Source organism: Toxorhynchites rutilus, chromosome 3 (genome assembly GCF_029784135.1).
Source record: "Toxorhynchites rutilus septentrionalis strain SRP chromosome 3, ASM2978413v1, whole genome shotgun sequence".
NCBI classification, from domain to species: Eukaryota; Metazoa; Arthropoda; class Insecta; order Diptera; family Culicidae; genus Toxorhynchites; species Toxorhynchites rutilus.
The window spans coordinates 44835975-44861540 of record NC_073746.1 but is presented as its reverse complement, the minus strand read 5'-3'; the positions used below and the strand labels follow the sequence as shown (position 1 = coordinate 44861540).

Below are 25566 nucleotides of genomic sequence, written 5' to 3'. Positions count from 1 at the left end.
TTTACAAACTGGTCCGTGGGAGTATTGCTAGTGAAAGCACACCATGAAGCCTCGATGAAAATCGGCAGCTGAGCAAAGTTTGTTTTATTTAACGGTTTTTGAGTTTGGAAATCCATCATGTTTTTTTGCGCATCTCTAATCTGGTCTTTGGAACTGCTACCACCCAGTAGCCGACCGGATTCGACAAAAACCCGTAAAATAAACGGTGTCGTGCGATTAATTGTTTCGTTTCCAGTACATGAATTAAGCGTTTCCATGGCGACAGCCAGGGTGCAAAAAATTGCAACAAATTTCGAAAACGCGTCCACGCAATGATTGTGTTTCCTTTGTGTTTTTCTCAACCGTTCATTCACTGCACACACCGGAACCGGATCTGACGGGTTCTCGCCAAGTTGACCCGTGTCTTTGTGGCATACAAGATTGGGTACCAGCGAACACCGATGCATCGTGCAGAGCCGTGGGAGTTCACGCAGCGCGGTTCAATTAATTTAAGTCTACTGTGGCGAAGCTTAGCTTAAAGATTCTGCGGCGCAGCACGATATGGGAAATTTACTTTATTTTACTACGCTGCTGTAGAACGCATAGTTGTCCCATGTTACTTTTTGACAATTTTCACTTTTCTTCATAAAAGGATGTTTTTATGCCCAATCTTCCAGAAAACATAAAAAAAACTTATTGTTTGTTCCTAATATTTAAAAATCTACAATAAATGAATCGGTTCAAGTACAATAATTTAATGTCACGCTTTCAGCAGGGCTAATGCACTCATTTCTGGTTTGAAAAAACGAACCAGTTATCAAACAAATAAAAAAAAAGTTTAACAGAACATTTGTACACCTTGTTAGCTAATGCCTAATAACAATGAGATTTATATTCTGAAAAGGTGTTGCAGATCACTCCCTTCTTCATAAAACGATGTTTTTATGCATAACCTTTCGGACAAACACCAAAAAACTTATTGTTTGTTCCCAGTATTTCAAGAACAACATCAAGTTCAATTGTCCCTTGTTGTTATTCTGAGCATAACTATCCCACCATGTATTCTTATACCGTTATCAAGCTTGATTGATTCAAGTGGGGGGAACTCTCCACATCTCATTAAACAATAGTTTACTGCTTATAAAAACCAGTTGTATTGCCAAACTGAAATGCTTAAAGCTTCTGGTAGACAAATAAGCTAGAATACTTTGATTGCATTTTTCTCAGATGCTGATTTTGGAACATGGGACAAACATGCGTAGAACGGCAGTACGGTTGATTTCGCGCGCTCCGGCATCGACGATATAACCTAGGGCTCACTTCGCTGCTGCTGCTGCTGCTGGAGCCACTTCGCGTGAGTCATGCCAAACCATTTTCAGCGGCGGACAATTGAACTTGCTTTACAGTTTGCAACCGTAATTAAAAGTAGAACTGTTGAGACTACCGTTCAAGGGCTTCGGAGCTTGGGCCTGTAAACGGCGACCTTCTCGCTTTATGGTGGTTCGGTATGGTTAGTCTATTGTTCATGTGAAAACGAGCACAGCTGCTGGTTTGAAGCTGTTGTGTGTTCCATTAGATTCGTTCTCCTTTTTTCCGGTTTCAGACTCAAACTAATCGACAATGACCGGCGAACCTCGGTTTCTGGGTTTAGCTTTGAGTTTTGTGTTCTGGATCTATGTCTTGCTCAAACGTTTCACATCCATTCGATTCCATAACGGTTGAGTGCAGTTCTCGTTCTTTATAGTTGATATTTTTTGAGGTTTTCATTCATCGGTGACAAACTTCTTATGATCTGCACTTTTCTTCAGAAAACTTCCACGCGCCTACATTATGAAAAATGGGAAGTAATAGCAAGATTATGATACTGAGAAGTATCAGAAGTATAACTGACAACAATAGAAGTAACGATGCTGTATTTTTATTGATTCGGTACGTTGAATCCATTGCGATAATTACACTTACGCATTACACAGATTCGAAAAAGTCGATAGTGTAGAAAGAGAATATGTATGTCTATTCATGTACAAATTTGGAGTTCAAAGTAAATCACAACAACTGGCACTGTCCGAGAAAAATGATGTACACTCTCCCAAGTTTGATTCTCCCAATGGCAAAGATTCATACATAGTCTAGCATTTTTTAGATTTCCATAATTCCAAATTCCATATTGAATTACTTTTTCTAAATTTATTTTATTGACGTAGGACTATGTCTTTCAGCCAATCTGCTAACATCTGATAACAGATCACGTTTTTATGAAATAATGTTAAGGTTAGTAACTGGTTTTGCTGCAAACGGATTTAGATGGTTTGTATACCAATCGAATCGGGAATTCTCTTGGATTCGTTTGGCTTCCTACTTCGTAAAAGGATCAAATTAACAAAAATTTGAAGCATTCCTATTTTCTCATACGCTTGTTCTGTTCATTCCTGTGCTTACCTATCCGTACTGTCCGTGTAATGTTTTTAAACATACTGGCTAAGTATGAAAACGGGCGGAGCTTGAACTGCAATATTTTCTCTCTCCACATTTGTTGCAGTATTTGTTCTTTGCGTTTGCATCTCAACCGACCAATTTACTAGTGACTAATTGGTGGTGGTAAATGAATGTTTTTAATCATACTGCAAATACGATACCAATACCAAATCCCAATTAGTCACGAGTAAATTGGTCGGTTGAGATTCAAACGCAAAGAACAGGTACTGCAACAAATGTGGAGAGAGAAAATATTGCAGTTCAAGCTCCGCCCGTTTTCATACTTAGCCAGTATGTTTAAAAACAGCAGCCCCCCAGCGAAGCGATCAGCCATTTTCTAACCGTTACTAGTTAACTCCATCAACTAAAAAGTGGGAGGAGGCGATCTGGCGTAGTGGTAACATCCATACCTCTCACGCTTAAGGTCACGAGTTCAATTCTCACTCCCGACATTCTTCCGAAAATGGAAGTAAAAAGTGACGAACCAGCCAAAAGTGTTGAAAGTCACTATAATATAGAAAAAAAAAAGTGGGAGAAACTGGAAAGGAGCAAAGTGATTAAATCGAACATCAGCAACAGAAATGGTTACGAAGCAGCAACTACAACATCGACAGCAGAAGCAAACAAGTGTCAGTTTTTCTGATTTTTTTTATGCTTTGCTCCTGCCACAAAATGTTTTTTAAAACAACAAATTTTGACGCGTACCTCTTCGATTTGATTGAAAATTGTTACATATTAAGGAAGAAAAGGCGACGCGAGGCCAAGTGAGCTACCTGTTCAATCAACATTAGCAACATCGAAACAACAGTATTGTGATGACTGATTTGACCTTTTCTTTTCGTTTTTCATTTTTGTACCGGGGTGTAAGTTCAAAGTTTCGTAAACGAGAGAGTGACGCTGGACTGCAAGGTTTTGAACGTTAATACCTCTTTATCGGGTTAATAGAGTGGTATATCAATCACTCCATTCGAAAGATAAATCGTCAAAGAGTTATATGATTGTCACTTAATGTTCCAAAAAATCGTTTCAATAGCTTAGAAAATCCTTTTAAACAGGCGATTGAAATCATAACAATCTGGCTCATTGATGATGATTGTTTTTGTGGTGATCGGAATGTGTTGCAGAACACGGATGCAAAATCAAGGCACCTTAAGGAACCGTCATCGCGAATACATGCAGACTTCTTTTACTCGTTTGCAAATGTGCTCGAGCAAAGGAAGATTTGCGCATTCGGTTCCCGTAATGTAATCTTATCCAAGAGCATAAGTTTCTATCCTGATTCTGCGTGGATTGGTCATGAAAACTCTCGTGTATTATTCTCACGAAAACAAAATAGCATTTTGTTTCAAACTCTGTCAGTTGCTTTTGCAAAGCCACGTAAACCGAATGGTTCTTTTCTGGACCACCAACAAGTTCCAATTTTTCATACGCAATACTCATCCACTCACACACTAAAAAGGGAAGCTTCCAGCAATCTTTAGGAATAATTATTCATTCATTCATTGAGAATTGATTCAGATGCAATTTCAAACAAATGATTACAAAGCCAGCGGTAGCCCTACGTCTACCTTGCGATTATATCACAGATATAACCTACTTCTAGTTTTCCCTATCATTTATCTGTATAATGAAAAAATCTTACAGTCAACTGAACGCAAACTTTTCTTATAAAGTAATGACATTGGCATACTCTCATCAAGAAAACCTTTTTCCACAGTCATCACCATAATTCCGAATAACCGTTTCTGGGCACGAGCGTTTCGGAAAAGATTTGATGCAGATTTTATCCAACGATAATCGAAATTATGTCTATAATCCTTTTTCCCCTGAACGCGTGAGTACAAAACGGTCAGTTCATTGCAAAATTTCGCTTCATCGAATTTCGAGTAAGCATTTTCAAATTCCCAGTAGGGAATGCGACATTGATTTCGACAAATTTTTCGTGTACAAAGCGATGAATTTGTATTCATTTAGTTCTCCAAACCGTTTCTTCATTCCGTCAACAATTTTGTCAATAATCGAGTCATATAAACGAATTGATAACATTACTGTCCTTCATTGTTTCGTCAGATACGTCAATTGCACCTCTTGCTGTAGAACAAGTTTCAGCAGTGTATGTTCGTTTCCATCGGATCAGCAGAAAACTTTGAACTTCAAATGTCCTTTTCACGCAAGCCGGCGCATTAGTAGTAGTGATCGCTTCATACATAGCTGACTGCGTTTGTTCTGTCACACTTGAACGTGTTTGAATGAAGACGGGTTCAAATGAAATGATTGAACCCGGTAGTTATTACTGCTTATTTCGTAGTGTAGTGATGCTTGCGGGTTGTGTGTTGTAGTTAATTGTAGCCATCAGATTACATTCTTTTCACGGTTGAGAAGTTTCAGCCAAATAGAAAAGAAAGTAGGGATATGCAGGATAATTTAGAAATTACAAATAAATTAACTTCGATAGTTCCTCATATATACTACAAATGTGAAATAATATACTTTTTTCTTTGCTCGTCTACTTGTCCTATGAACAGTTTTAACAGGCGGACGAAACGCCACTGGATGGAAGCTACCCAAAATGGCAATGATTTCTCGGACCATCCTAAAATGTAAACGGGCACCCTAATGAAAACATAAAAAATACGGGTCTAATATTTTGCGATAAGTAACAAAACTACCAATTGGGGGTCTCCGTAGCCACATTGGTTGCGCGTTCGCTTAGTAAGCGATCGATCGTGAGTTCAAAACTAAGGGCCCTCATTAACCATCTTTGTGTTGTTACAGAATAGCTACGTCCATGCAACAATCATCAGCGATGGAGATCGATCCACGGTCGAAATAAGATCGATTCATCCATACAACTGCTCTGCTCTGCAAGACACATCGGGCTGCTATTCTATAAATAACTCAACAATGATCAATCAACTGTCTCCGCTCTCCGGTGGTCTAACTGGATAATGGAAGAACAGATACAATACTCTTACGCCTAAATGGCTACTGTGTGAATGTACCATATGTAATGGTATAGAAGGAATACTGGCGAATGGCAACTGTGTAATGTGCTAATTATAGATATGATAACCATGTGACATGTACACGATTAAAATTCGGCTCTGTTACAGCTAAAATACTAATGAGCCTTAAATAAATAAATGGGATAAAAAAAAACTACCAATTTTTTAGGAAATCTTGAGAACGACTATATCGGTTTGGCATGGAATGTCTGCATACACACAAAATTAGTTGAATAGTTTTTAGCTCGTTGAACCATCCTGTACTTGCGCGAAAAATCGTAGCTCATATACTCACAGACTGTGTGTGTCTCTGTGATATTGCTATTGTGTATTTTTACGCGTTATTGGTATTTATTTAAAGAAAAAGATATAATCGAATGAAAGAACTCCAAAAAATATTTTTTCTTTAACTTCATTCAGTTTTAATAGTCATTTAATTCAGCCACCTCATTTACTCTCGGTCTATCAGACCGTATGCGCGAGTATAGGAAGGTTAAAAACGGACCAATGATTCCTCCAGTCAGTAAAGCGCACAAAACAGTTGTTGTTCCACGATGCACAGGTGTTGAGACAATGGCACGAGAATTCAAAAGAAAAAAAGTACACAGTACACAATTGGACATCAGGCGTTAGACTATTAATACGTTGAGTCCCGTGTCGGACCCTAGAGACTGACATTGAGCTTCCTGTCAGAAAAACGTTAATCACTGGGACTTAGAGTTACTAAATAAGGAAATGAAGATGAACATGGTTTGTTTTCGAATGTTATACGATATGTGAATTCTTTCTAGTCGGATTTCTGAATATTTTTTTATACGATAAATACGGGAACCGACAGCGCAGCAAGGACAATCCGGGGATCAACGTGTTAATGATGAAATGAATAATCAAACTAAATACAAAACAAGTTACAGCTACCAAAATAGTGCCCTTCAGAAAAGAGTTCTTTAAGTTCTATACCTTTAATGAGGGCCGAATGTGTTCAATAATTAAATTCTTGATCAACATATTCGTATTTCTGCGACTGCGACTGCGACATACCAATTATGAGAACACTTGTAATACTAACCTCGAGTCAACCGCGAGTAATCGGTTACATATTACTAACATAGTTGTAAGCAAACATTGTCAAAATATTGAACTCCCGGCCCCGTTAGGCTGACGCCATATGAGCCTTAATAAAAATATATATTTTGGATAAAAAAAAATATTCGTATTTCCAAAATTAACTTTCTTATCCTTATCTAACTTTTGCAATATACAAATTTTGATAAATTGTTCTATTCAATGGAACCGTTTTGATATTTGGTTTTACAGAAAACATGTTTCTCTCTACATCGGCTTTAGAATTCAGTAGCTACTGTTTAACAATTAACTTCACTTTTCAACCGATTGTGTCATATTTACCGAAACCCACTCACCCGAAAGACAGTTAACCGAATGTAACAATTAGCCGAATGCGAGACTTACCCGATAGGCAGATATATTCGAATAATTCGCAAATTTTATTATTAGGATTTGTATTTGTATATTCATATCTGATGAGTGTTATATAAAGATCATATTTGTCTTGTACGTTCATTTTCATCCAAAAAGTTCGTACTTTTCGTGGGGTGGATAAAATCATTTTCAAAATAATAAAAAGTGAAAGAATGCAGTTTTATAACGTACCAGCTAACCCGGCAAACTTCATCCCGCCCAAAATTTGGTTTTTGGTTTTACTTTACTAAGCGCAAGTTCATGAGTTCAATCGCAGAACTGTTCATTGATTGATCTTCTAATCGACCCCGTTGCATTTACCTTTTACTAAAAAGAATCCTAGTCCTTCTACCAAAACTCATCATTATAATATCAGATTATTTTCAGGCACAATTCTCGTTCAAGATTGTTCAACCACTTGCAACTGTTGCTCCTTTACATGGAGTTAATGTTTGATACAGAAAATATGATAGAATGAAGACAGACCCCTCCCCTCTTCTCCCCTTAGAGAGGGAGGAGGAGTGTCTATTCACCACAGAAAGGTTTCGTGCCCCCTAGAATCTTCACATGCCAAATTTGACTCCATTTGCTTGATAGGTTTTCGAGTTATGCAGAAATGTATGTTTCATTTGTATAGGAGACCCCCTTAGATAAGAGGGAGGAATGTCCAACCACCTTAGAAATTTTTTCCCCATAAAATCTCTACATGCCAAATTTAGTTTCGTTTGCTTGATTAGTTCTTGAATTATGCGGAAATGTGTGCCTAATTTGTATGGTAGCCCCCTCCCCCCTCAGAGAGATTTTTTTTTTTTTTTCTGTATTATAGTGACTTTCAACGCTTCTGGCTGGTTCGTCACTTTTACCTTCCATTTTGGAAGAATGTCGGGAGTGAGAATTGAACTCGTGATCTTGAACGTGAGAAGTATGGATGTTACCTCCACGCCAGATCGGCTCCCTCAGAGAGATGGGAGGAGTGTCTATTTGTCATAGAAACGTTTTGTGTCCTCTAAAAGCATCGCATGACAAATTTGGAATTTTCTTGATTAGTTTCCGAGTCATGCAGAAATTTATCTTTCATTTGTATGCCATCCTCACATGTCAAATCTGGCTCCATTTGCTTGATTAGTTTTCGAGTTATGCAAAAATTTGTGTTTCATTTGTATGGGAGACCCCCTTAGAGAGGGGAGTGTAGTGTCTAACCACCATAGGAACATTTATTGCACCCTAAAACCTCCGTATACGTAATTTGGTTTCGTTTACTTGATTAATTGTCGAGTAATGCAGAAATTTGTGTTTCATTTGTATGGCAGCCCCTCTTAGAGAAGGGGTGAAGCGTCTAACCACCATAGAAACATTTATTGCACCCTAAAACCTCCACATTCCAAATTTCGTTTCATTTACTTAATTATTTCTCGAGTAATGCAGAAATTTGTGAATTTGTGTTTCATCTGTATAGCATAATCTGATTTGTCGGAATATTTCCTTCTCATTCGGGTAAATGTTGCATTCGGGTAAATGTCTCATTCGGGTATTTGTTACATTCGGGTACCTCTTGCATTCGGGTAAATGTCCATTCGGGTATATGTTGCATGCTGGTATTTGTTACATTCGGATGAATGTCGTTCGGGTAAGTGTTACTTTCGGGTAAATGTGTTTCGGGTGAATGGGACACAACCCTTCAACCATTTTATAATTGATATTGAAAAGCTTCTTTATGAAAATTATTTGCGAAAATTCTTGAAAATTGTGAAAATTATAATTTGTTCGATGACCAAAAACTGGAAAGCAGCTTTTCGGACTCGCTATATTTCTTTATTAACCCTCTAAAACCCTAATTTTTTATTTGCGGAACATACGCTCGCTTCGAAGTGGATGGTTTCTTTGTGGTGACCATACGTGGGCGGCCGGGAGTTTTGCAAAATATCTGGGCTTGATAGGATTTCGTAACCTCAGTCCGAAAGTTCGGTAAATGAATATTTAAATGAAAATTCCAATCTATTTTTTTTATGTTTTTAAATTCAGTAGACTTCGAATTAGTTTTGTCAGCGGATCCAGTGAACTTTCCGGGTCCTACACATTTGACTGTTCTCCAATATCAGCTTTTTAGTGGTATCTTATTTTTTTGTTCTTCAATTTCCTGGTCTTTGTAGTATTCACCCCAAAGTCTTCTTCAGGATCTACTTCGTCATGTCCGCATACCGTGCTGGAAAACAAACCTATAAAAAAACACGAAAATAGACTCAATTTCTGCAAAACAGCTGTATCCGAATTTTCAGTAGGTTACACTTCAGCAGGAGTCGGATTTTTTTCGCTCAACTGCCCAACATCGTTATGGTTATAGTTTTTACCGAAAAACTGCAATTTTTTGTTACCACTAAAACAAAACTTGATGTGGAACGTAAAAGACTACTCAAAATAAACTTACCAAACAATTTTTCCATCAATGAAATGTTCGAAAAGTGTGTTTGTTTTTCGTTTGGAATGCGCGACCGAAATCGAAATATTTTTTCCTCTTGTGTTTGTATGATAGATGGATGAATTTTGAACACGTGCTAGTGTGGGTGAACATTGAAAATAAAGGTAATATTATATTATCAGGCACGTAGCGTAACCGGCACAGCACTTTTCATGTAAGACAAATATTATTGCGTGTGTTTCAAATGTGTATGCGTATATATAGCGGAACGGCGCCGGACATACACAGCACGTTTCAGAAAAATGCCTGATGATATGAATTAATCATGTATTTGTCTGCCGGTGTCGGTACGTGCCATTTACGCTACGTGCTGGATAATATAAAACGGCCTTAATGCAATTAAAAAAAAATCCGTGAAGCCCGTCTAAAGGCGCGGTTGGGTTGTAGAGGCTTAACTGTAGGAATCGTAAAGAAGTTGTATGAAAAATAATGCATCATGTTTTGGAATCAGTTGAAAATGAATATAAATTCCGATCTGAATCCATGTTCTTCGCCCAAAATCGACAGAATATCCCACATCGGTTGATGAAAGATCAACAAATGATGCAACCGAAAGACCTAACCTGTCCCCCGATATGTAGTGCCTAACAAACGGACCTAATTAACAAACTAACCATCCCATTGTGTGTTGGCACATATAAGTTGTCATAAGTTGCCACTAGCTGTTGGTTCGATAGTTGTGTCTGCAGGGTAAAATATACCTGTGTAGATTATTTGAACGGAACGCCACCGTCGTAAGACACGTAAATAATGCATGAATTTTTTTTCCGTCATCATCTATAGAAACATACATAAAAGCGGAATGTACAGAGGTATGCTCGTGTTTTGCTTTCAACAAAGCATCTGAGCTGTCTGTTCTCCCCGACACCACAGCAAAAATATAGCACAGAACGGGGCTGGCGAACTTTTCGACGACTCGAACAGCTCGGAAAAGCGCGCGTTTAGGCTCCAATCTAAAGTGCACAATGAGGCTGACTCAAGGTTAGACAAAATGTTACCACAAGCGTCGCAAGATCACGACGAGTGGCGGATTTAAATAGCGGTGGTGAAAAATGATGCCTGGCATTTGCGTGTTGTGTTGTACTTTGATTGCCAGAAATAGCCCAGGTATGGGTTTCATTCTGCAAGTCACCAGCAGCGGAGAACGGGGCTCGCGTTTGCTTCACGAGACCTAACATTTTATCGATTTTGATGCGTTTCAGAGCTCCTTTGCGTAATTCTCAAGAAGGAAGCATCGATGGTGGCATTTGCGAAATTAATTATTTTCCGCTTGGATGAAGATGGATTCCGGCTTATTTACTTATTCACACTTTGTGTGACCTTTTCAAAACGTAAGATATGAAGAACAAAAATGTGCATAGTGTTTTGGGTAAAGGGCAGAAGCATCGAGCTGAATAAGATGTTGAAGACTTGTTCGTTAATAATTTTGATTACGATTCACTGCCGTTCTTTTTATCTTCCTAAACATATTTACTTTGCGTTAGTACGTCAGCCACTCTTGAGTATATACACTCAAGTGAAAGTTCAACAATAGTTCAAATTCGCGTCACGCTGGAAGGTCCAAATCCTTCGGCCAGGGTTGCCAAAACAATGGCCAACGGGTGATCATTAGGGACGTAATGGGTTTTTATCCAAATGTTTTCATAGCGTACCCAGGGAAGGCTAATGGGCGAAAGGCAAACATTGAATAACAATAATTGGCCACAGAACTACCGAAGTGAAAGATGGCGCAGCATGGATACCCGAAAAAATGAAAGCAACACAAGGGTGTTGTTCACTTGCTTGTTATTTTGCATTTTAGGTCTTTCACTGGTAGTCGCGACGAGTCGCGACCATAACGACCGGAATGTGAACGGAAGATACCGACTATGTGTGAATGATTTAGGGGGAGGGAGAAGGGAGATGTTCCCTTTTCGTGGGGAACAAAACAAGGGTTTATTTATATGGTAAAGGTGTGATTGTAATCTGATTAGGAGAAGATATTTTCGTTACGAAATAATCGAGTTCGCATTTCTTAGCGCATGATTAGTAAAATGAAAAGGTACAAAATGCAGGGGCACACCGGAAGAAATCGAAGTTTTTGTTTCGCTACATATTTCAAAAGGAAAGAGTACTAATTTATGTATCTATTCACCTCTTTTTCTTCTGTTTCCTAGGTTTGCTTCAGCGAGAGGAACCATCGAGTGATATACCATCGTCGGGCAAAGTAGCCCAAATCATTGTTATGTGTGGAATTTGCATGCATTTGGTGATGTGTGATTTCTGGCTTTTTTCCCCTGAATGGGATTATGCAACACCCTACTCAGTAGCTGCAAAAAGAAGAATAAATCGGTGTGATATGGATACACGGGGTATGTGAGGTCGAACGAAACGCTGAAATGCTGTTACGTTCAAATATTCCTATATGGAACAACAACGAACAATTATGTTTGGTGTGTCGAGCGTGCATCAGCAGCCTCTTATTAGCTGCATCAATAGGATCCATAACAATAACAGTAGTGAAGACTCAGACCTAGCATCGTTGAAGTCAGGCTGTCTGGACGTTGATGTTCCAAGCAAGGAACCGCTGAATGAGATTACCAACGTCGCCGGTAGCGAAGATCGGAGCGTCATGAAGTGGAAAAGCTCCAGTTCCAGTCTGAGCAGTGCCAACGATAATAGGAAAAGCACATTCTACACTCAGGCCGAACAAAAGGTAAGAAATCGTTTCAGATGAGTGATGTTGAATCGTTGATATTAGAGTTAACGAAGAGTCTATAGCAGGGATGGCCAAACGGTACACCCAAAGTTAATTTTTAGCACATGTTATGGCATCCCAATTTATTACATTAAATAAGCTGAAAAATAACAGAAAATGTTCTACTCCCCAATACATGTATATCATTTGTATAATATATATGCTAGAGCCAATATGAGCAAGCAAACAAGGAGCAAAACGACCTTCTAGATAATTACCAGATGATAAAAGTTCTGGAATATAAAGTTTGCATATTTATAATATTCTTTGTCTCTGAATTCTTGGTACACTAAGAAAATTATGCCTTTTTTAGATGGGGCATGAAAAGATCATATAAAAGGATTTCTAGGAACTTCTTTTTCTTTTTCTTGTTTTCTTGTCGATATTGTCCATTATAAAAAAAATATCCCCGAAACTGTAACTGTTAAAAATTAGCATAAGCCACCGATTAGTTTATAGTTTACTGTTTACAATTATTCCACAAGTGAAATTCTCTCATAAGTATGTATATGTATGACCATTATATTTAGCGAATAACTATACGAACGTCAAACATTTATATTTTGCTTTTGAACGTATGAATCTAACAACGAATAGTTAATATATGGATCCGTTCAATCCAGTTACAGAAGGGACTGAAATCAAATAAGAAAAGTCCGGTAATCATCTTATGCATTATATGCGATAAATATTCCACGCCACTAACATTAATTTATACATTTCGTTCAACAATATTCTAGAATATGAAAAAAGACACTTGTCCAAAAAAGTTACTCCTATACACGCGTTGGTGTGTCAGACTGATAGTGTCAAAAAAGGGGAAACGTTCCCATTGTACCAACACATGCGATACGCTAAACGATGACGAACGACGAATAACGTAGCTAGAGAGAATCGAAAAGTCGCAGTGTTGATATAGGGTTGGGGAAAAAGAAATATCGTATTTCTGATCGAAATTTGACGCTTTATTTAACATACTTAAAATTATCCAATTTAAGTCAAATATGCGCCGTTTTGTTCGCAAACTTGTTTCCATTTAGAAGGGAACTTCATTATCACACCACCCCCCCCCCTCTTCTTTAAAAATGGGTCGGGTTCGTTCCGTTTCAGCAGTGCATCGCAGGCGTTAATTCGGTCTAAAAGTTTTTTTTTGCGTCAACTCGTGTGGCACCCATACATCCAGCTTTTTTTTTGGAATCCAATCTTCTGCAAATGGTTCCAAACCGTTTTATGGTCTATACCCAGTTCGTGGACAATCGATACGATATATGACTTTTTTTTCCCCCAACCCAATATTTTCTGAGAAAAAAAACAATTATTGATTTCTCGGTCTGACAGACCAATGCGCGAGTATAGGAGTGTTAAGGACACATGTGATATAATCGATCGTGACTGAGTGCGACCATAGAAATAACACAACCTTAGCATCTAACGACAAAAAAAAAAAAAAAAAAAAAAAACTAAACGCATACCATGAGTCTCGAGGTTTTGGCAGGCCTACTCCCACTAAAAGATCGCTTCAATTTATTATCTCTTCGGTTCCTCATCCGGTGTAAGGTTATGAACCCATTGGTGATCGGAAATTTTGAGCAGCTGATCGAGCTAAATTTTCATTCTGGATTCATGAGCTCATATCATGAATTCGTCTCCATGCAGGTTGATCCTTCTTCGTATATTCCCAACCGTGTTTGTTTTCCTGACTACATCAATTCCTCTGTGCATTTTGATCTGTCCATGAGCAGGATATCCATGGAACATCAGATTATCTTCGATCGAGGATCGTTCCAACGATCTTCGATGCAAAGTATGGGGATATCAATTGTGATAATATGTACTTTACTGATGGGTCCTCTATGAATGAGTCCACAGGATTTGGAGTGTTCAACGAATTTTTTAGCACCTCACACAGTCTTCAGAATCCTTGCTCAGTGTATATTGCTGAATTGGCAGCGATACACTGGGCGCTGGACAGCGTCGCCTCACGACCTGTTGAACACTATTACATTGTAACGGATAGTCTTAGCTCTGTCGAAGCTATCCGTTCAGTGAGGCCGGAAAAGCACTCGCCGTACTTCCTTAAGAGAATACGACAAATTTTGAGTGCTTTATCCAGACGCTGTTATGTCATTACCTTTGTCTGGGTCCCTTCACATTGCTCAATTCTGGGTAATGAGAGGGCTGACTCATTAGCAAAGGTAGGTGCAATTGAAGGCGATATTTATCAGCGTCAAATCGCCTTCAATGAATTTTATTCTTTAGTCCGCAAAAATACCATAGTTAACTGGCAACGCAAATGGAACGAAGATGAATTGGACCGGTGGCTCCACTCGATTATCCCTAAGGTTAGCCTCAAACCATGGTTCAAAAGTCTGGACTTGAGTCGGGACTTTATTCGCACCTTCTCCCGACTCATGTCCAATCACTGTTCGTTAGATGCGCTACTCTTTCGTATTAATCTTGCCGACAACAATCTTTGTGTTTGTGGCCAAGGTTACCACGACATCGAGCACGTTGTTTGGTCGTGCGAGCTGTATCTTGTCGCCAGATCGAATTTAGTAGTCACCCTTCGGGCCCGAGGAAGGCAGCCCAATGTGCCGGTGAGAGATGTGTTGGCTCGGTTAGACCTTGATTACATGTCCCAAATATATGTATTCCTTAAAGCTATCGATCTTCGTGTGTGATTGTCCTTATACCCTTAGTTTTTCCTTTTCCTTTGTGAGAGATCGGATCCCTTCTTAAGAATAAGATGAAATGTAAATACATATTAGATATAAGATAGGTTTAAGAATTGAGTGTGATGAGTGTGATTGAGAGTGTGATTGAGAGTGTGAGTGTGATCATTGTCAACATATCCTCATATCCCCTCCTTTTCCTGAAGAAAATATGTCACCCTTCTAAACTCGAGTTGACCGCGAGTAATCGGTTTCCTATATTATTAACATTAGAATTAAGGAAAAATGTATATATACTAGTAACAATACAGTAAGGAGTTCGGCTCCTTTAAACCTATGTAACTGAGCTTGTAAAAATAAACGATTTAAATAAAAAAATAACGACAAAAAAGTCAACCGCATATAGAAGAACGAGTGCATTCCTGGCGACACACATTGGACTCCGAACATCGATGATCTGCAATCGACGGCGCATCTGTAACACAGGTACCATGGACAGGACTTTTCCTGACATCAGGAATACGACTGACAAAACCAGTTGTTTCAGATTAACGAGGTGTACCGTTTGGTTGCAACAACCGTTACATTGCATGAGTGGAACGGTTTGATCAGCTTAGAGCACTGATAGCGGATTGTGCTAGATATAACATCACTCAAAATTTATTATTCTATCTAGTCAGATTTATTAACTCGTTATAGTTATTATTTTACAAGATTTTGGTAAAATGCGCCTACAATGTGTGCATTCTATCAATCTCGACTACCGAAGATTCAATATTAATTTTTTTTTCTGTTCAAGGGTATTTTATTATACAAATGTAACGATATAAACCATCCTAAGCTGGTTTATATCGTTACATTACTATAATAAAATTCTACATCCTGTAAAATATATTCCGGGAATTTGTACTTTCAAATCTTTCCCCTGTAAATTTTAAATTTTTTATTTTGTTCAAGTTGGTATACTATCAGTGGTCATAATGTCAATTTTGAGCGCGATCTGTCATTCAGTTTGTTTATAGCGTCATTAAGAACAAGATATCTTTTCTTTCTGTCGGTGATTATTACTAACAAATATTTTTCAATCAACCCACGTAATAACCAGCTAACTGTAGGACAAAAAAACATTCATTTTTTTTTTTTGAATAATAATCATAAGTTGTGTTTATGTGCTTTTTTCCGATCGTTCGATCACTTCCGACTTGAATCGAAGAAAATACGATCGCCAACAATTCTCAACGAGCAAAGAAATTCCACGACTTATCCGCGGTCGGAGACAACATTTTGGTGAAATTAGAAATTTGTCGGTTTACACGACAAACGAACTTTATAGCTGCTTTGTGTCGATGACCTAGAGATTTTCGACAGCTACCAATACACGAACCAAAAGTTCAGAGTTTTTTTTCTTGCTGTCTCAACGGAAATTGCAAGAGACTGCCCGAGGTTCGCCCGCGGCATTATATGATCTTTGCCTTCGCTCGAGGGAGTGCTGACCATGGACAAGAGTCGCTGTTGTGTTTGGACGGGAAGTATTTAATCCGCTCTATTGCAAGTGTGTTGTTATTCGACCAGTCTCATGTAGTTTAGTTAGTACCCTATATGTGATATTCTCACTTATCTGATCTTGCACTTTGGGTAGCATAGGAAAGGATTTTTTTCTTTCGAATGGATCCCCGTTAAAATTGGCCATTAATAAAACCAGCTATGCCTTTTGAGCGCAACACAAATGCTAATGACATGTATCGCCTTCGGAAACGGATTTGTGGCTTACTCATCGAATCACTGAGCCCAGATTCATTTCGGCGGATAAGTAGCCGCTGTTTATTTGAATGTTTGGATTACGCCCATGAATTACAGATCACAAATCGGCGCTGGCTGGCGCACCTAGGTGTGGTTTTGAAGCTAATGGCTATTTCGCGTTTATTAGCAGCACCGCGCATAAGTCAAGGCCAAGCTCACCGGGATTTGGATTATAGTGGCGTTTAAATTTATAACAAGGTGATTGAATTTCGCGAAGCAATATTGTATTTTATTGCAGTAAAAACACACATTGATTTAATGATTCTATACAAACACATGTAAGTGAAACTTACCCGTTTAGATTCTCTCTCTCGACAAGATATTCAATCTTGATCACAGCAGAGACCGCCCACTTTCGACAAATAAAGCAAATGCCACGCTAATCTATTGTTATTACCAAACCGATAGGACGAGTCAGTCCACATTCTGGTGTCCGTGGGCGAGATTGAAGCGGTTCGTGATCATGTTGAATTCATGTTCGCTATGGTGGGACCACCTCCAACCATCCAACCAGAGGGGCCATTTGATTGGACGCACGAAGGGAAGCGCCGAACAATGGGTTCGTGTCGGTACAGATCGACGAACGCCCGCGACTAGCGCCGGTCCAGCCCTAAAGAATTATGAGTAATTAATCCATATCTCGAAGCCTGATGCAATCCTCTGGGCTATTGTTTGAAAGGTTCGACCAGAGTGTGACGGCAGCGACGACGTCAAAACCATTCAAATCCATGTCAGGAGAGAAAAAGCCTTCGCGCCGGCATTGTTCACCAGCATCTGCTGTGTGTATGCATTGGAAGGCACTTTTATGCAATCGCGTATGTCATCATCGTTATGTGCAGTAGGTATGCGAAGGTGTGTGCTGTTACGGCAGCCAGCGTTTGAGCGGACGGCAGCCGAGTTAAATACGTGACCGAGGTTGAGTAATTCTGCAAAAAATGAGCTACAAAAACACAAATACACGAGAATTGACTGACAGGACAACTAATTAAGATCTACATCTATACGAAATAAGTTTTCTCCTGGCTGCAGGTAACCATTTTGCAATCTTTCGATCCATTCACTAATCATGGAACACGCTACGTTGCGCCGAGCGCAAATTAGATTTCGTTAAGGCAGGTCATTTAGCTAATCGACTACGCGTGTGTGTGACAGAAATTCAAATAGCTCTGTCGGGTCAGTTTGTGATATTAAAAGAAGACGGATAATGGACGGCTGTGCAGTCTGACGTTCAATTTGAATTCCGAATCGATCCGACATTCATATGTCAGTGTATACGATGATACTATTGAACCATACGGTTGCTCGGTATTAACTCACATTTGTATAGAATATATTCTCAAATAGTCAATTGCAACTTTACACCCATACCTCGCTTTACGGCCTAGATCCGTTTCACGAAACTTGGCCGCAAAGCGAAAAGCAATTATTATAATACAAATTCATACAAAGTCAATCGGATCGGTGCCAAGTTGATAAAATATGTAACATGGCTTATTATTCAATATGCATTTTATCTTTTTATTTCATTTCAAATCGAAATTACATACATAACAAGTACATACATTTGTACATTATATAATTATAGACTTCGAAAACCAATATCGAAGTCCAAAAGATATGAATTTTTGAAAAAAAATATTTTTGGAAAAACGGAAAAAAAGATGATTTTTCGAAACACCCTAAAATTTATGTTTGGTTTTTGATTCGAATGAAAGTTTGTATTCCGTTTGGGTTGGATGAAATATGAGTTTTCCACAGCATTTGAGATTTTTTGGCTCAAGTGTAACTTCTAAATAGGGCGTATCGATTTTGGTAAAAGAAATCTTTGATAATTTATATCTGAAAAACTATGAATCGTACCGAATAGTGTCTTATAAATAGTTATAGAGTATTAATATTTAAACTTGAAAAAAACATACACTAAAAAAATGAATCTTTTTTTATTTACAAAACAATTTTAATTTGCAATATCTAAAATATGTATTTAAAGAAAAATCATAATGTAGAAGTCATGTAGAAATTTTTTAAAATAAGTCCGAGATGGTAAAACAACTTTTGACGATTTTTGGGAAACATCGAATTTTTATGAATTCACGAACTTCGAATTTTTGTATGTTAACAATCATTTTTACCCACAAATTTTGAATCCTGATGTGATGTAAAACAAAAAAGGCGATTATTAATCTTCTTCTAAATGCAGCCATTCTCCAGATATTAAAAAATGTATTTCTAATTTATTGTTTTATTTTATGGTAAATAGGCCCTTTTAACATTTTTGTCGTGTTATCCAACAACATTTCCAAATACATCATTATGGTAAAAATATATTTTTAGAAGTCACGTTGAAAAACATTTGAAGACTTGTGGGTTAACACAAAACGTAGCGATATTAAAAAATCTTTCTTTATCTTAATACAAACTTTTAACATATTATTCATGTTGCACAATCAAAACACGAACAGTTTTCAATGTAGAATTGAAATCCCAACAACACAAATAAACCTCGTTGATTAAACCGGACGTTTATGGGTACAAAAACAATTAACTTGTTTACGTTATGTCTAGATTGTACCTGAAGTCAGGAATCAGGTACCTCTGTATATGTATTAGAGTGCCAATGAAAATGGCCATCTGGAGTTTTCGCAGCGAACTTGATTTAAAAAAACTCAAACTTTGACCGCTGTGCGACACTAGTAAATGAGGTCCGATTGAGCTGATATTTTTCATAGGATAGTTTTTCGTGGGAATCAACATTTTTAATCGAGTTCGCTTTGAAAATTCGAGGGTCACTTTTTTCCCATACATCCATTGGCACTCTAATATGTATATACAATTACTTAGATCCAAACATCGCTCATCAATCGAACAATCTTCCTTATAGAGTAAATAACAGTATACCACAATGAACTGCAATAAAATTCCTTCATGTTGTAGATCAATTTCATGAACATGACGGTATAACACGACAAACAAAGGGTCTATTTACTATAAAAAAGACAATCAATTAAAATTATTTTTTTTACATCTCGGGAACGGCAGCGTTTAGAAGGAGATTGATAATGAGCTTTTTTGTTTCAAATCCCATCAGGATTCATAATTTGTTGCTGAAATTGATTGTTAATTTACTCTTATTTTATATGGGTAAAACAAAAAAAAAACATATTTTAGATATGGCAAATTCAAGTTTTTTTTATTTTAAAAGAGTACTATTTTTTTCTCAGTGTATATTTTTGTAACGTTTAAACTTCAATATTCTATAACTCTTTGTAAGACACTATTTCGGTACGACTCATAGTTTTTGAATTATGAATGTATATGAATTAACAAAGATTTCTCTTACTAATATCGATACGCCCTATTGAAAAGTTACACTTGAGTCAAAAAATTCCCAATTGCTGTGACAAACTCATATTTCCTCCAACCCAAACGTAATACAAACTTTCATTCGAATCAAAAATACATGTTTTTAAAACCGGTATTTTTAGGACGAGTTCATGTGGAATTGCTCCATACATAATCAATTCAATTAGTCAATAGGTCAGAAGGAGCATGTTATGCAGAAAGAAAAGGCACTGTATACATATTCAATTGAGAATCAGTCGTCAGTGCAGTCAGTGAAGAGGACAGCGCGTCCGCTTACCAAGTGAACTATCGCGGGTTCAATACCAGCACCTCCATTGATTGATTGGTCTTTTTCAAAGCTAGGGGCTAGAGGTAGATTAAAACTCTCTATAATAGAAAAAATGAATCAATCAAAATATGTTCATCCAGGTTTTACGCTTTCTACGATCAACATCTATATAAAAAACGATTTGGTGTCCGTGTGTCACGATTTAACTCGAGAATGGATCAACGTATTTGAATATACACTCTGTCCAACTTCTATAAGACCACCCTGATTCTATTTCGTTGCAACACAAACTGTTAAAATTTAAACAAGATACATTCATACATTGTTGAATGCTTAGAATGCTCAATTTAGTTCAAAAGAGTTGTTTGTTTATTTATTGTGCTTAAATATGATAATTTCAGCTGTCATGTTTCTATAAGACCATTTCAAAATTCATAAGTAATATCAATGCAAAATTCAAACGATCGGCTGATTTACATGTCAATAACCTTGCCATTTCGGCTAATAACCTGGAAAATTCGTGTTGGAATACTATTTATCACACTCTGTTGAACGGATTTCTCGATATTTTTCCATGTTTCCGAAACTACGAGCTTGAGCTCTTCAATCGTGGTGTACCGTATTCCCAGAGTATAGATTCTGCGTACAAGGATCCCCCTAAGATTTTCAACAGGATTCAAGTCTGGAGAGCGAGCCGGACAGTCCAAAAAAATAAGTTTTTGGTTCTTAATCCATTGCTTAGTTTCTTTGCTGGTATGAATAGTAGCATTGTTTTGCTGGAATGAGCATTTTTTGTGGCGATATCCACGTAAAAACGGTAGGGGAGAGGATTCCAGAACATGTATGTAATCCTTGAATGATGTGAAAGCTATTTTGAGTTTCCGGTTGCGCAGAATCCCGCCCAAATCATGCACGAGCCTCCACCAAAATTTCTGGTTGGAAAATACTCTTCTTTCTTCCGTAAATCACACCAATACCCGTTGAAACCATCAGGACCTTCCAAATTGAACTTGTTAAAACAAGTCAGTGAGGATAACCTATACACTGAAGAACTCTTCGTTATGGTATATAGCAAAATGTATTCTTTTGGAAACTTTTGACGTAGAACTGCGTCTTTCATTAAGGGTGCCAAATCAGAAAACAAGTCACGTTTTTATGAAATAAAGTTAACGTTAATAACTTTTTTTGCCGCGAACGGATTTTGGCGATTCACATACTAAACGAATCGGAAATTCCGTAAGATTTGTTTAATATGCTATACATTAGAATTCCCTGGTTTGTAAATGGTTAAAATTCATGAAAACTTGAGGCGTTTCCATTTTCCCATACATTTGTTCTGTCCATTTGTGTGTTTTCCCGAACAGACCTGTCAATAACGAGCAACTTATCGACGACCAACGGAGGGGAAATTGTAGGATTCAAAGTCCCCATGCATTCTTCGCCGATTGCCCGAAGTAACCAGACGAAGGAAAGTCGCGTCCAAGTTCCGTTATCGGTTACCGCGTGATTGTTGTTTTTTTGCCGCTGAAGAGTTCATTTCACTATCTGGATAGTGAGTGAAGTGCCCTGCCTGCAAGTGGATAAAGGCTTTCATCCTCGGAAAGCCAAGCATTGGTTTTTGTTTTGTCGCTGCTTCGCCGACATTGGAGATTTCGCCGAGTCATCGTGCCAACAGTGACAGTGCGGGTAAGCTTTCACCGACGACTGTGTGTAGTGGTGTCGTAGGCACATTCCCACCACCAACGAGCTTTCAGCACGCTCCCGTTCATCTGCACTGGAGTGCGTTCATAGGTGAATAAGATTGAATATACTGAGAGAAAATATTTAATAATTATAAGTTTTTTTTGTTTTTGTTTTTGTGAATTATTTTATTGTGAAATATTGTTTAAAAAAATACTTAGAATATAAGTGAAAATTTAAAATGGCAGAGAGTGGGGGACCTTCGGATATGGAGGTCTCTGACTCTAGTTCCCTCCTAACAGATAAAAAAAAGTCACTCAAACGTGTTCCAAATACGGAAGATACTTCTTCTGGGGACGAGTCAGCTAACCCTACCAAGCCTCCCTCCAAAAAACTAGCAAATCTCCCATCTGCCCTTAACGATCCCACTCTACCTTCAACCTCGTCTTCTCCCTCTGTTCTTCCCGCTCCTTCTCAACCTTCGCCTTCCCACTCTCAATCCCCGTCCTCGCCTTCCCCCCCTGTTATTCCCACTCCCCGTGTAAAGGTCTATCCAGAAGATGCGCCCGGAACTGGTCCCTGGGTTGTTTTCTTCAGGCCTAAGCCAAATGGAAAGGCGTTGAGAGTCATGCAGATCGCGAAAGATCTGGCAAGGTATACCTCCGTTTCGGAAATTTCGAAGGTTAGACCAAACAAATTGCGAGTTGTCGTGAATGATCGAAAAGACGCAAACAAGATTGTTGTCGATCAGCATTTTACAATTGAGTATCGGGTCTACATACCCTCTCACATAGTCGAAATTGAGGGTGTGATAACCGAAACGGGCTTGACGTGCGAATACATTACGAGTGAAGGTACCGGCCGTTTTAAAAAACTGCCCTCGACGACTGTTAAGATCTTGGGTTGCCGCCAGCTCGGAACAGTCTCCCATGAAGGAGAAGAAAAGAAATTTACGCCGTCCAACTCGTTTCGAGTCACCTTCGCTGGTTCAGCTCTCCCTGACTACGTGATGGTAGATAAATTGAGGTTAGCCGTGCGACTTTTTATTCCAAAGCCAATGACTTGTCTAAAGTGCAAGTCAGTTGGTCACACGGCTGCTTATTGTGCCAATAAAGAACGATGTGCCACTTGCGGAGAACAACATGAGGGGAAATCCTGCAGTGCGACTGAGCATAAGTGTCCATATTGCGGGGGATCCCCACACGTGCTCTCAGCTTGTGAAACATACAAGGCTCGCTGGGAGAAACAGAAGCGCTCTTTGAGGGAACGCTCTAAACGCACTTTCGCAGAAATTTTGAAGGGCGCTTCTCCACTGGCTCAAGAACAACAACCAATCAATACACACAATGTCTTCGCTACTTTGCCAGTTGACGAAATGGAAGCGGATACAGCTAACGGGGGCACGCCGTTTATTTCTCAAGGGAATCCCCGGCGCAAAAATGTGACCACTCCCAAAGTTCAAGGACAAGTCCCTCCGGTGATACCCCCTGTTAGCTTGCCCAAAAAATCGAGTGCAGCGGATAAGCAAAATCAGTTCCCTCCTGGCCTCCGTGGTAATAGTTCACCTTCGAACGACCCAGCACTCGAGGGGACATCAAAAACCCCAACTGTCCCTGTTTTTCCGTCAAGTTCAACTTCCCAATCGGGATTTATAAAGTTGTCTGACCTTGTGGATCAAATCTTCACGTGTTTTAATGTTTCCGACTCCATCAGAACCATTGTCACCGCAATGCTTCCAGTACTAAAGACAATTTTGCAGCAATTGATGCAAACATGGCCCCTCCTTGCAATGATTATCTCTCTTGATGTCTAATTTAAATAGAGAGGTCGGAGATATCACTGTTTTACAGTGGAATTGTCGTAGTCTTATCCCTAAATTGGATACATTCAAATTTCTAATTCATAAACTCAATTGTGATGTTTTTGCTCTATCCGAAACCTGGCTCTCTTCTCAAAATGATCTCTCTTTCCACGATTTTAATATAATACGCTTGGACCGTGATGACAGATACGGAGGGGTACTATTGGGGATCAATAAGTGTCACTCATTTTTTAGAATTGACCTTCCACCTACTGGAGGGATCGAAGCTGTTGCTTGTCATGCAAACATCAGAGGCAAAGACCTCTGTATAGTCAGCTTGTATTGGCCTCCGAGAGCTGCGGTTAGCCGCAAGCAACTTGTTGACATGTGCTCACTCCTTCCTGAGCCACGATTAATCTTGGGAGACTTCAACTCTCACGGAACTGCCTGGGGGGAACAGTACGACGACAATCGTTCATCGTTGATATATGACCTTTGTAACAGCTTCAATATGACCGTTTTGAACACTGGGGAAACAACACGTGTACCTAAACCTCCTGCTAAACCAAGTGCTCTTGACCTCTCGTTTTGCTCGAATTCACTATCGTTAGATTGCAAGTGGAATGTAATCCAGGATCCCAACGGTAGTGACCACTTGCCAATCAAAATTTCTATCACCAATGGGTTGAATTCTTCTGAATCAATAAACATGGCATACGACCTCACAAGACACATTGACTGGAAAAAATATGCGGACGCGATTGCTCTAGCCATCAATTCCAGAGATGGTTTGCCTCCATTGGAGGAGTATAACTTCATTTCTCGTTTGATCTATGACAGCGCGGTTCGCGCTCAAACGAAACCCATCCCAGGTTCCACTATTCGTCGAAGGCCTCCCAATCCATGGTGGGATGGCCAGTGTTCCAAGCTTTATGGAGATAAATCGAATGCATTTAAAGCTTTTCGGAAACGTGGAACCCCTGAAAATTTTCAGAAGTATTTGGACCTTGAAAATCAATTTAAAAACTTGATCAAAGGGAAAAAACGTGCTTATTGGCGAAATTTCGTGGGAGGTTTGTCACGAGAAACGTCAATGAAAAAATTATGGAAAGTGGCTCGAAACATGAGAAATCGCTCTTCATCCAATGAAAGCGAGGAATATTCACATCGATGGATTTTTAATTTTGCACGAAAGGTTTGTCCCGATTCCGCTCCAGTGCAAAGAATTATTCGAGATATACCACAAGATAGGTGCGATCTTGATTCCGAGTTTTCGATGGTAGAATTCTCTCTTGCTCTCCTTTCATATAACAATTCTGCTCCGGGATCGGATAGAATTAAGTTCAACTTGCTGAAAAATCTCCCTGATGTGGCGAAACATCGCTTGTTGAATTTATTCAATCGGTTTCTGGAGCATAATATTGTTCCAGATGATTGGAGACAAGTACGAGTTATAGCTATTCAAAAACCCGGAAAACCCGCGTCCGACTTCAATTCGTACCGCCCAATAGCAATGCTGTCTTGTATACGGAAATTGTTGGAGAAAATTATCTTGTTTCGCCTTGATCGATGGGTTGAAACGAATGGCCTACTCTCAGATACACAATATGGGTTCCGCAGGGGCAAGGGGACGAATGATTGTCTTGCGTTGCTTTCTTCAGAAATTCAACTGGCTTACGCCGAAAAAAAACAAATGGCTTCAGTATTCTTGGACATAAAGGGGGCCTTTGATTCTGTTTCAATAGAGGTTTTGTCAGACAAATTACAATCTCGGGGTCTGCCGCCTCTATTGAATAATATGTTATATAACTTGCTTTGTGAGAAACATTTG

General features: G+C 38.8%; 1 protein-coding gene across 2 annotated transcripts in view; it reads left to right on the top strand.

The window, feature by feature from the left end:
• LOC129775487 (uncharacterized) overlaps nt 1-25566 on the top strand; it is a 126878-nt gene that overhangs the window by 45655 nt on the left and 55657 nt on the right. Inside the window, exon 2 of one of the 2 annotated variants that reach the window (XM_055780284.1) lies at nt 11571-12109. In XM_055780284.1, coding sequence (XP_055636259.1) covers nt 11819-12109 — 291 coding nt within the window. In that variant the 5' untranslated portion in view covers nt 11571-11818. Of the gene's footprint in view, nt 1-11570; nt 12110-25566 lie in introns of those variants that run through there. The other variant, XM_055780285.1, reaches the window with a different exon arrangement.